This window comes from Anopheles merus, chromosome 2L, assembly GCF_017562075.2.
Source record: "Anopheles merus strain MAF chromosome 2L, AmerM5.1, whole genome shotgun sequence".
In the NCBI taxonomy this organism is placed as follows: domain Eukaryota; kingdom Metazoa; phylum Arthropoda; class Insecta; order Diptera; family Culicidae; genus Anopheles; species Anopheles merus.
The window spans coordinates 17,223,366-17,235,222 of record NC_054083.1 but is presented as its reverse complement, the minus strand read 5'-3'; the positions used below and the strand labels follow the sequence as shown (position 1 = coordinate 17,235,222).

General features: G+C 46.2%; 3 protein-coding genes across 5 annotated transcripts; 2 read left to right on the top strand and 1 right to left on the bottom strand.

The window, feature by feature from the left end:
- Window positions 1–698: 698 nt before the first annotated feature.
- Window positions 699–1,457, top strand: LOC121593320 (chymotrypsin-1-like). The gene is made up of 3 exons (XM_041915574.1): window positions 699–945; window positions 1,006–1,101; window positions 1,173–1,457. The coding sequence occupies exons 1-3, from the start codon at window positions 731–733 to the stop codon at window positions 1,366–1,368; spliced, it is 507 nt and encodes a 168-aa protein (XP_041771508.1). The 5' UTR covers window positions 699–730; the 3' UTR covers window positions 1,369–1,457.
- LOC121593317 (nucleoporin Nup188-like) lies at window positions 852–11,586 on the bottom strand. Of its 3 annotated transcripts, XM_041915571.1 has the most exons (7): window positions 11,432–11,586; window positions 11,093–11,324; window positions 7,019–11,023; window positions 6,655–6,942; window positions 6,193–6,579; window positions 5,048–6,124; window positions 852–933 (listed from the first exon to the last, which is right to left on the bottom strand). In XM_041915571.1, the coding sequence occupies exons 1-6, from the start codon at window positions 11,455–11,457 to the stop codon at window positions 5,075–5,077; spliced, it is 5,988 nt and encodes a 1,995-aa protein (XP_041771505.1). In that variant the 5' UTR covers window positions 11,458–11,586; the 3' UTR covers window positions 852–933; window positions 5,048–5,074. The 3 variants fall into 3 exon arrangements, with proteins under 3 accessions (XP_041771505.1, XP_041771504.1, XP_041771506.1); XM_041915570.1 differs by lacking the exon at window positions 852–933 and having other exon boundaries at window positions 4,807–6,124; XM_041915572.1 differs by lacking the exon at window positions 852–933 and having other exon boundaries at window positions 4,808–6,124; window positions 11,093–11,312.
- LOC121593319 (chymotrypsin-2-like) lies at window positions 3,666–4,871 on the top strand. Its single transcript, XM_041915573.1, has 4 exons — window positions 3,666–4,027; window positions 4,096–4,233; window positions 4,310–4,589; window positions 4,665–4,871. Exons 1-4 carry the CDS (start codon window positions 3,786–3,788, stop codon window positions 4,821–4,823), a joined length of 819 nt encoding a protein of 272 aa, XP_041771507.1. The 5' UTR covers window positions 3,666–3,785; the 3' UTR covers window positions 4,824–4,871.
- Window positions 11,587–11,857: the final 271 nt, after the last annotated feature.

Sequence of the window (11,857 nt, the reverse complement as noted above, 5' to 3'; positions counted from 1 at the left end):
GCTAAGCCATAAATATTTAACATAGCTTTATAATCATATGTGGCTTCAAAATATATAAATAATGGGAATCATATTTATTAGTCCCATTAACGGATAAGAACATGTAGGATTTTGAGAAGTTATGAGTAAATATTTTTTATTTTGTTTTGTCATACCGATCTATACAGGCTTTCTAGACTTATGAAGAATCACACAGCCGGATATAAATTTAGCGTGTACATTAAAATGTTACTTTGTAATTACACGCAACACCTTCTGGAGGATCTGGAGGAGGGAAATAAAATATCCGAACCTTTTAACCTTATTCATTAGAAATTTCGAAAATTATTTCATCTATTAATACTCGATACATTCAATACTAATTAATGAGTCAAAATTGTCCCAATTTCAATCAAATTTACCTCGATTTCATTCGATTTCATATTGAATGCACTCTTTTATTTTTACATGACGATCTACGCTACGTTACGTTTACGCTACACTACTAGAACATTGTATACTTAAGAGAATGAAGTTAGAGATGGTTTTTACTACCATTTTTCTTATCAATTTAGAAGGAAGGAAACTCATAATAACCTGCGTTTAAAAAGTATTATTATTAAAAACAAACAAATACGACGACTTAACTATTCGGTGACTTATGGGGATAGTATAAATATTCATGTATCACCCACGATGTACACTCAGTTCTCAGTTGGTTTGTGGCGTCTCTACCCTAAAGCTTGCCAATATGTTTCTCAGCGGCATTGTGCCTTTAGTACTATTAATAGTTCATTCATTGGAAGCATCGCCTGTTGAGCCTTTAGCACCGATCATTGGAGGATCTAATGTTGAGGGCAAGAAGGTACCATATCTAGTTAGCATAACAGTAAACTCTAAACCGTTTTGTGGAGGTTCCATCATAGCGGATCGTTGGATATTGACTGCAGCACACTGTTTTAGCGGGTATGAAAAAATATTCATTACAAAAAAGCATATTTATAGTTCAATATTTTTAACATAAAGGAATATGGTGAAAAATGCAGCTGTTCGTGTTGAGACCAATAATTTTACTGCGAGTGGAACTTTATACCGCATCGATCGTGCTATAGCTCATGAAACGTAAGGCTACAGACTAATAGACAGTGACGTGGTGTCGTGGTACATTGATCATCTCGGTATCATTCCTATAGATTTTTTCCGGGCGCATTTCGTGACGATGCTGGACTGCTTCGTTTGAGGAGCCCTCTGAAGTTTGGAGAGCGTGTTAAGAAGATCGAATTATTGTTGCAGATTGTTCCGAATAATGCCACACTGACACTTGTCGGTAGGGGTTCTATTAGTCAAGATCGCAAAAAAACCAAAAATAACTCAAATTATCAAAGCTAAAAACATTGCCTTGAAGCTTTGTCGCAAGATGCAACCAGATGCTATTTACCCTGGACATTTGTGTACATTTGCTAAAAAAGGCAAAGGCGTTTGTGATGTGAGTAAATAATATGTCCCAAAGGCTGTGTGTTAAGTTATGACTAACATGCGCTTCTCTGCTTGTTTCAGGGTGACTCTGGAGGCCCAGTGGTATGGTATGGAAGACAGGTTGGCATAGTCAGCTGGTCAAAAGGATGCGCTGCGGGATATTCCGATGTCCACGCGCGCATCAGCTACTTCCTCCCATGGATTAAGGCAACGATTGCAGCAAATAGTGATTAGGATTGACCAGTCATTCTATGTGACCATTGTATTTCACAAAAGATGAAGAAAACAATAAAGTTTTAGTGATACAAACATACTGAAATTCATTATGCTCCAATGAGATCAGAAAGATAACAAATTAAACAAATCAAAGCGATCGATTGAGCGGGAAGGCGCCATTTAACATAACCAATGAACAGACGAAGGTAAGAGACCGTGAGCGATTTCATGCACGCATCCGACAGATCAAGATCACGAAGCAGTTGAAACCGTCGTAAGTAAAATGCGGTTTAGTTTTCATTTAACCATACTTCAGGAGCCATGTGGACTGTTTTCCAATCCTCAATAGCTTCTTATAAGGACTTTGATGTTTGATGACATTAAATGTGTACAAGTGTGCTCGCGATTTACTTAGCGATTAGAGGTATTGTCAAATGAAACACACTCTCCTGTGGGTTTGGCCCTTGCGGATAGCTGGGCCGTCCGGTTTGATCGCCAATACAGTTTGTAAAACTCGTCATTGCAGTGGGTCATCCGTTGTCTTTCTACATAGAGGCAACCAATACCGCTTTTAAGAACCTTCCTCTCAAACGCGGCAAAGAGGTTTTCGTCAGATTTGGACAGTGGACATGGGTCTCAGAAGCGTATGTGAGTATCGGGTTTGTATAGGTGCAATATAGTCACACCTTCGGCTGTTGAGACAGGTTTTTTGAGGCCCTTCTAAAGCCTTCCTCAGGCTGTAGAATCATATGGAAATGTATTTTTGCATGGTTTTTCAGGCGTTTTAGTAATTTTTGGAGACTTTCTTTACTATTCCGAAAGTGATAATTTTTACGCGGTGGTGATAAAGCTTGTTAGGATTTGTCGATAAGAATTATTAATATTATTTCTTATTAGGATTATTAGGATTTGTTAATAGGATTTCCTGAAAATTATTACATCAGAACCTTAGAACCCCCATTTATTTGCACTTGGCTTTTAATGGAACACGTGCGTACAATTTGCATTCAAAAACAGGTGGATTTGTAAATTTTAATATCACGAAAATCGTTAAATTCTAGAACCGGCGAATTCGGGAACAGATTGTAATCATATTCCAGTAGGTAAGTTGATACAAAAATACTTACATAACTATCAAAGCATTACACTAAAGAATATGTAAATTATCAACAATTAATATTGAAATTTGAATACCATGTGAATAATTCAAATAAACATATTATTATTAGAGTTGTTGACTAAAGGAAAACGGATGTTGGAGAAACGGATTTGGAAATAAAAATACATATAAAATAAATAAATAAATATATAAATTAATTAATAAAAAATAAATTAAATAGATCAATCAATCAATAAATAAGCAAATAAAAAAAATATGTTATTTTTAGAATACAGGGTTTCTCACGATTTATTGGTCAGTTCCCATTATTTTTTGGTGCGTTCTTACGTTTTTTTAATCGTATCCGATAGATTTTTGGTTCGTTCCCATAATTTATTGATATTTTCCGATTGGATATCAATACAATTGGACTAAAAAAATCTGGGAACGGCCAAAAAATCGTGGGAACGTACCAAAAAAATATGGGAACCCACCAAAAATTTATGGGTACCAACCAATAAATCGTGGGAAACCCTGTATGAAGCACATGTTCTAAAAATTAAATAAAAATTATAAAATACCTCATGTTCTTTTATAGCTATTTCGTAAATGTTTTTTTTTGTAAAGAAACTCACAACAAATATTTACAAACTATATATGATTTCGTGTTTTCAGTGGTACCTAATATTTATTTTACTATTAGTTCATCAAAATTTTATTTTATTATTTGCTGCCTTAAGTAAAAAAACGTATCTTAAGAACCATGCAAAAATATGAGCTGTGAAATTTAACAAGTTTTCCCATTGGTTTGAGCCTATAGCATCATATGCAATACTCCTCCTACCGTTTAAGCGTTAATCAGCGTAGCAAAAAATCATCTATTGTTATCTGGAACGCTATTGAGCAAACAGTATATAAAAAGAGAACTTCTGTTCATATACAGTCAGTGTGTCCGACAGTCAAGGAAGCTCACTTGTGGTTGTGAGAAGGATAAGCATTACGCAAACGAGGAAAAATGGTAGTTCATATCATTTGCGCAATTCTACTAGCATGCGTTAACAGAGGTAGCGCAAGTCCAATAGATCATCCGATATCTCCCTTCGCTGCTAACTACATTGTCGATGGATCGGATGCAGAGGAGAATGCGGCACCGCATCAGGTTTCACTGCAGATTGATAGTAACAGCATATGCAGTGGATCGATAGTCGGTGATAGATGGATATTGACAGCAGAGCACTGTGTGCCTTTGTTACAATTGTATGCTTTCACTTATCATAATTATGGTTTTGTGTCGTTTATCCTAATTTAGCCTAATTTTATTTTAGTTACACCGAACAAACTAACGACACTCGTGTTGTGGCAGGCACAAATGATTTGAAAAAGGGCGGCACACCGTATTTTATAGATCGCTTTTTTAACTATGACAATTGCTCAACGATGCTAGTGCATGAAAATATGTTCAAGTATGTTTTTTTTTACTCTCTAAGACAGTTTAATAGTTTAATTCAAAGCATTAATTATGTTTCCTTTATTTTTCAGTTCACCGCCTAATGATATCGCGTTATTACGTTTAACAACGCCGTTGAAATTCAACGAGCGCGTACAAAAGATTGAGTTCGCGGCAGAAACTGTGCCGGAAAATTCTACACTTACACTGACAGGATGGGGAGAGATGAGAAATGGGACGAGACCTACTAAGCTGCAAACCATCAATGCGCCCTCCATAGGGATTGATCATTGTCGGGCTATTTATAATGAAACGTTGCTTAATGACGGCACAATTTGTAGTCTATCAAAACGGGGCGAAGGATCATGTAGGGTATGTACATTGAATAATTCTTAGAATTCATTAGTAAAAGTATTTAAATGGGGCAAACAATCCCGGCTCTTTTAGGGAGATTCTGGTGGCCCCGTGACATGGAAAGGAAAACTGGTCGGTATATTCAAAGCAGTACACAACAAAGGGTGCGGTGAGGGATTTCCAGATATTCACACAAGTGTCGCCTACTACTACGAATGGATAAAGAATACTATTGCCAACAATAGCGTTTAAAATTATGAATTGAACCGATTAGAAAAGGCTTTAAATATATTTTAAAATATGATGAAGCATAACACGGGAATAGTCTCTTATTTAGATAGTAAATTTCAATATTCCATTGCCAAACAAACATGTGATCTCACTACTTTGTATAAGCTTTTGCATGAATTTGGGCTTGATTTTTTTTCGTAAATTTATTCAAAATAAGATATAGCAACATATAGCAATAGACTTACGTAAAGCGTACAGTGTCGTCCTTTCCTTCAGTTCTCACTTTGGCCAATCATTAGCAACACGTTCGAGAGCAGATGAATGTAGTCTTCCTCCACCATCTGCACGTGCGACAAGCCGGTAAAACGAGGCTCCTGTGGTTCGTAAAATATCGGTTCATCTTCCGGCTCTACGTAGGCCATGCTTTTGGCGGATTCGTTCAGCCCATCATCAAACATGACCCGCTTTATCGAAGCGGATGGCGATGGTTTTAGGATCCCCCGAAGAACCGGCGTAGATGAGCTACGTCCCACCACATCCTGACTACCGCTGGTGCCAGCGATCGGGCTTAAAACATTTCCGGCGCTGCTGCTACTGACACTCTGCTGTTCCGTGCCTTGGTGCTGCTGGTGCTGTAGATGCATTTTGCGAACCACATTAATGCGCATCGAATGTTGTGCACTGGCAGAGGACTGTTTTTTCGACTGCTGTGCTGTGGACGATTTCGATCGATCGCTTGTGGATTTACCACCACTCGTAGTACGACCGGCTTCATCGTCGTTATCGGTATCGTGATCGGGCGCTGCAGCGTAAGGATCATTTATGATTGGCACCACGCCGTGCTTCTTGCGCGAGAGAATGCATTTCGCATCCTTCAGGATGCGTTTCTTCACAAAATCGTGAAAGATCAGTAGTTCCGTGCTAAGCTCCCGCTTGATGAGCTGCTTCTCCCGCTGGGAAAGGTTCGTATCTTTCAACGCGAACAAACTCTGGGACGTTAGCAGTGTTAACACGTATTCGAGTCCACAGACACACCGTTTCGTGTCCAGGTGCGTCAGCAGCTCGTTCGATAGCGTGATTGCATTGGTGGAGGTGTAGCTGGACACGCTGGTCATGGAGAGCGTTTTTGCAAACTGCACCCTCTTGCCAAGACGAGACCCGTCCGATGGAGAGCCGGCTGGCGATGGTGATTCCCCAAGGGCGGATCGATTACCACGCGAGAGCAGTCCCATCGTGAGTGAACCGTCGCTCGTGTCATCCTGCTCCGTACCCTCCTGAGCCGGCAATTCGTTGAGCGGTGTTTCGTGGAAGCTGTAGTGTTGCTGTGCAAAAGTGTATGGTTGATTAACATTCCTATTAAACCAAACTGTCATACTAATGCTAGACTTACCAAGTTCAGAACCTTTGTAAAAATGCAAACCGCTTGCAGCAGCGAGCCAAAGCTTAGCTGGGAATAGTTATCATTGCTCAGCTTGGGCGCACCGAACTGGATCTCTATCAGCGGGCACCACTGGCTGGGAATGAACTCTACATCGCACAGCAGGGAGAGCAGCGGGGGGCTGAAGCAAAGCAAACACTTGGCGCACAGTGTGATGATCTCGATCAGGTTGTTCATCGCACCGACCAGCTCGTCCGAAGTGTCGATCGTGCTCGGATCCATCTCCAGCTCGGACACGATGAACCCAACCGCGTCAGCCGTCCCCGTTGTGAGTCGCTTCAATATTTTCGGTCTGTACAGCAGCGAGATGGAATGATCCATGAGGAACTGAGTGCAGCGCTGCCAATGGAGAGAGAGAGAGAGAGAATTAAAATTTGCTCCATTGCCATTTGCCCTCTTTCCAATTCTTCTTACCATAAGATTGAGCAAACTTTGGCTGTGCTCTAGCCGCCATTCCTTTTCGAACGGAACCATCGTGCACAGCAGCTGGAGCGTTTCGAGAATCAGCACAAAGGCGCTCGGTTCGAGCGATTGCTTCGCGAGCATTAGCGAATCCATGAGATATTCCTCGTGGATGCCGACGAAAAAGATAGCATCGCGCAAAAATCGATAGCCATGCTTACTGAGCAGCGCCCGCACCAGGTGTATGCCCTTCGAGTAGATTGGCCACCAATCCTGCGTTTGCCATTGCTGCTGCGTTTCCTGCGAAGCGGGGTGAAAAATAAAACACATTATAATTCATAGAAAGGAATAGAAAGCAATCACTGCTCTAGCTTACATTCGCCATCACGTACGGACGCTGGAGCAACTCTTTCGGCGGCAACAGCTTCAACCATAGGTAGTCTCCCACGTCGCTGTACAGCAGCTCCTCCGAGCAGCGACTTTCGGCAAGCAGAATCAGCAAGTTCAGCAGCTCCGTAACCAGCTTTCTGCGACCGTACTCGGGCAGCACCGTGCCGGTGATGCTGAGCAAACGTTGGAACAGCTTTCCCTTCACCAGCCAACTAACCCACCGGGCGCTGGCTTGCGCCGTCGCGGAACCAGCCTCCGGCTGATCGAAGCTTATCGTCAGCTGCTTCAGCAGATTGATCGCTAGCAGTAGCGAATTGTACTGCTTGCCCTCGATCGCGTCGCTCACCGTTTTGGCCTTCAGCCCGTGCGCCTGAATGGCAAGCTCGAGCGCGTGTATCTCCTCCCCGGCAATGTCCACTGCCGCGCGCGTTATCTCCGCCGCGAGCGTGTAGTTCTGCAGCAAACAGTCGGCCTGCAGTTCGACCGTCTTAATGCCGATCGCCAGCAACGCCTCCTTGGCCCGCTGGTGTATATCGGCGTACGAAATGGCCAGCAGACTGAGCAGCGTTTCGATCTGCCCCAGCATCTGGTCGTCCTTGGTCGCGTCCTCGGTAAACTTGTGATCGAAATCGGACAGCACGATCAGGTACAGCTCCGACAGTACGATCAGTGGGCGCAAATCCTGCAGTTGCTCCACCCGTTCGACCAGCACCGCCAGCAACCGCTCCGCTAGGTACGTTTTGCATCGATCGGGCAGCGAAATGCCGGGCTCTTTTTTGCGTACGATCAGCACGATCAAATCCTTGAACGATTGCAACCGTCCTAGCCAGTCGGGCGTAGGATCATTGGCATTATCAGTACGGCCGCCACCTCCTCCGCCGGAACCGACGCTCACATTGCCTTCGCTTCCATCTGCCGTCTGCCGGTGGGTGTCAGCGTGCGGCAGCTCAAGCACAATATCAACCCACCGCTTGAAGATGCCGAACGTTTGGGTGAAGCGTTCGAACACCTTCGTCAGCTCCGGGCCCATCTTGAGGCCGGTAGCCGAGCTGACGCGAAACAGTTCAATGCCGAGTATGTTGAACAGCTGACTGTACGAGCGCACATTGCTCGAGGTCTGCTCGCTAAACAGCGGATTGCACAGCGAGGACCAAAAGTTTGGCTTCTGCAGCAAACCCTTCACCAGCGCCTGCATGTTGTTCTTCCACAGCGCGTGAAACAGCGACATAATGCGCGACAGCAGCGGGCTGGCCAGTTTGGCCGGATCGTTCGAAATGGCCTCGAGAAACTCCTCCATGTACGTCGGTATGCCGTCGTTAATCATCGTTTTCGGGCGGCCCTTGCCACTGCTGCCCGAGGCCGCCGCACCATCCTTTGCCAGCAGCAACCGACGATCGGGCTTGCCGTAGTTCACCTTGAAGAACGCTTCCGTCAATCCGGGCTGCTTGTGTACGCACGATTCGACAAACTCCAGCACGGCCAGCTTCAGATCGTCGCTCTCAATTTCATCGTGCAGCCGCTCGAGGAACGTGTGCCGGATCTGGTCCGGTTCCATGTCCAAACACGCCAGCAGCGACATGCGAAACTCGATCGCAAACCGGCGCAACAGGCGGCAGGACAGAATAGGCAGCCGGGGATTGAAGATGTTGCTCATGTACCCCGTCACCATCGGGATGATGCGCAGCGTGTCGCGCTGCTTTGGCTGCGTGTAGATCGCCGATTCCAGCGGGGACAGGTCGTACTCGTGGATGTGCCGCTTCAGACGCAATATCTGCATCAGTATCGTCATCGAATGCTGGATCATCAGGTTTAGCTGCTGCTCCGGCACGAGCATCCAGTTCGATTCGCGCTCCATCACCGCCTGCAGGTAGCCGTTGCCGAGACCGACGATTTTGAGCAGCACCATGCCGTTGTCACGGTTCAGCAGGCTGTACACGCAAGCGTCCCGCAGCACGCGGCGCGCATAATCGCTCTCGAGCTTGTCTTCGCTCAGCTGCAGAATTTCGTAGATGTACTGGACGACGAACACCAGCACCCGGTACCGGTCGGAGCTCGTTTCGAAACGCCAGTTGTTGGCGTACGGCAGCACCTCGCGCAGTAGAAATATGGCGCCCGGTAGCTCCACGCCGAACACGTTGTCGCGCCCAAGTTTGGTGTAGGTTTTGAGGAAGTTAAAGTACGCCATCAGGATCGGATAGCGACCAGCGTTCCGCTCCACGTTCATCAGATAGTACCCGATAAGGCTCGAATCGTACCCCACACCGTTGGCGTAGTCCTGGTACGTTAGATTCGCGTTGTTCACCGAAGGCAGAATGTTGAGATTGATGATGCGCGTGTATATTTCCTGCTCGAACAGCGGCACCAGCGCGGTGCACACGTTCAGGCACTGTACCAGCAAATCGACCGGCGGGTTCGGGACGGCTCGGAACTTGAGCAGCACATCGAACACCATCTCCGTCGGGTGTACCATTTCCGCGGTGATGTCGTGCGGTTGCTGTATGCGTCGGACGGCCACGGCCAGGTACTTCAACCCGGTCGCAATCCGCTGCACCCGCTCCGAGTTCAGCGTGCTGGTCGCTTGCGCGTCCTCGAGCAGTTCGTTTATCTCGTGGTGCAGTGCGTTAAAGTAATTGTAGCCTGTGCTAAAGTGCACGTACGTCCGCTGGTTGTGCAGGTCCCGCACGATCAGCTTCGTACCGCGCGGGATGGTGAAATTAATCTTGCTCGATGGGGTGTAATCGTGGCACAGGATGAACTCGTCCTCGTTCGAGCTGGCGGCTTTCCGTATCTCGTACTGGTTCTGCCCGGTGTACAGCTCCGTATAGACGGGCAGATTTTCCACCAGCTCCTGTATGTATTTGTTCTGCGACGAGCCGGCCGATGCGAGCGCGTACGCCACCTTCGACAACGGTGTAAACTCGACCGGAAAGTGCTCCAAACAGATGTTGAACAGTGCCCGTATCGGGTGATCCTCGATTTTGCAAAACTCTGTTGCAATTGTTGGCGAGGTGAGCAGCTCACTCAGCAGATCGTAAATGTTGCTGTGATGGGCGATCGATTCGTCTGCATCGAACAGTTGGCACAGAAATCCCAGGTGGTTAAAGATGGACTTTCGTACGATCCTGGCCGTCAGGCTCTGGTCCTTAAACATCGGATGCGATACGATCGCGTGCAGATACTCAAACACGCCGAGCTTGATGGCGCGCGATCCCAGCTGCTGGTAGCGTCTCGTCGTGTCCTCGTCCTCGACGGTGTGCTGCAGGCGAAAGTTGAACAGCATCCACACGAGCAACAGTGGCCCGTGCTCGGGAAATTGATGCAGCGACACCATCGGTCCGTCGAGCGCGGCCACCACCCGCTCGATCCAGCCCGCGTCGTCAAACTTGTCGGAAAGATCGAGCGTGCGGAAAACCAGCGCAAGCTCATTGTACGTGATGCGCTTCACCAGCTCGGCATGGATTTCCGACCCCGGGTCCAGGTGCTCCTGCTGCTTGCCGAACGAATGCTCGCGGAACAGCTTGAACAGTTGGTCCAGCTCCTCCGGGCTGATGCCGCTGTAGTGTACGATCAGCAGCAGGATCTGCAGGATTTCGTTCGTTTCTCTCAGCCGCCGTTCGGCACAGGCGACCCTCGTTTGGCCGTGCAGCAGATCGCCCGCGAGCGGCGCTTTCTGCGAGCTGGGCGGATCCGCTATCAGGTGCGTTAGCTGGGCGAGATAGGATTTGCGCAAAGCCTGAAGGCCCATCTTTTCCACCACCTCGCGGTACTCCTTCGAGTACGGATGGGTGCCGGAGTGGAAGTATTCCAATAGATTCTTCATCACCTTCAGCTGCACCATGCGCTCCAGCGTGTGGTACGTCCAAATGTCGTGCAGCAGCTTCACCATCGACGTTTCGGTGGAAATGTACTCCGCCAGTGCCGTTGCCGCACCGCGGTACTCGTTCACCAGATAGTAGCACAATATTTGCCATGATTGTACCGCATCTATGTCCTGCAGGAAAGGGGAGGGGAGCAATGGAATTGGTAAGAGTTAGTCGGAACAAACCACCGCTCCACTTACCAAATATTGGTGCAGTTTGTTGGCGAACGGTTGCAGCTTCAGCTGGTTCCTGTCTTTGATCAGCTTCTGCAGCTTTTCCTCCGAGGCTTTGGTAGGCTTTTTGTAGTGCAGTATTCCGTCGACCAGCTCCTTCGACACCTGGAACAGCTTCTCCTTAACATCCGCGTTTGGTGTGCCGTAATGTATGCCCGAAACAAACTGCCACAGCTTCCTCCATTGGCTGGAACAGAAACCGGACCGTGTGTAAGGTTATGTGAACGTAAACAAAGCCAAACGAGCGGCAATCGCGCCTCCAACTTGTTTGTCGACTTCATTGTACAGCTCATTACCAACACTTACATGATATCGCCGTTGATGTCTTCCATTGAGAGGGGAGTTTAGAGCTAAGAGTTTGTAATTAGCACTTTGTATTCTAGTCTAAATAAACATTTACTTAGGAAAGTAAAGGAAATTGTATAATGAAATGAACCGGGCTGCAGTGTCGGTCACACAAGATGAAGATATTCAATATACCGAGGTGAGATATGACAGTTAGAGCATGACACATGAAGGAGCGATTATACGGTGCGTAATTTTAGAGACAGTATTTAAAAAAAAATCAAGTAAAAATAAGGATTTTTTACATTTTCTTAGTTTCCTTTTTTGTTTCTAAATTTCTTCTGATTTTAGCGATAGTGATGGCATTTCCCTAAATGATAGCATGGTGCAAATGTGTAGAAATCCTCACGATTTTCATCTCTTTATCTTGATATTCGCAGTCAAACC

Coding starts and splice junctions, on each gene's coding strand:
- LOC121593320 (XM_041915574.1), top strand. CDS start 731: ATGTTTCTCAGCGGCATTGTGCCTTTAGTACTATTAATAGTTCATTCA. Junction 946..1,005: donor GCAGCACACTGTTTTAGCGG/GTATGAAAAAAT, acceptor TTTAACATAAAG/GAATATGGTGAAAAATGCAG. Junction 1,102..1,172: donor CGTGCTATAGCTCATGAAAC/GTAAGGCTACAG, acceptor TCATTCCTATAG/ATTTTTTCCGGGCGCATTTC.
- LOC121593319 (XM_041915573.1), top strand. CDS start 3,786: ATGGTAGTTCATATCATTTGCGCAATTCTACTAGCATGCGTTAACAGA. Junction 4,028..4,095: donor TGTGTGCCTTTGTTACAATT/GTATGCTTTCAC, acceptor ATTTTATTTTAG/TTACACCGAACAAACTAACG. Junction 4,590..4,664: donor GGGGCGAAGGATCATGTAGG/GTATGTACATTG, acceptor CGGCTCTTTTAG/GGAGATTCTGGTGGCCCCGT.
- LOC121593317 (XM_041915571.1), bottom strand. CDS start 11,457: ATGGAAGACATCAACGGCGATATCAT. Junction 6,943..7,018: donor GTCCGTACGTGATGGCGAAT/GTAAGCTAGAGC, acceptor CCCGCTTCGCAG/GAAACGCAGCAGCAATGGCA. Junction 6,125..6,192: donor TTACAAAGGTTCTGAACTTG/GTAAGTCTAGCA, acceptor ACTTTTGCACAG/CAACACTACAGCTTCCACGA.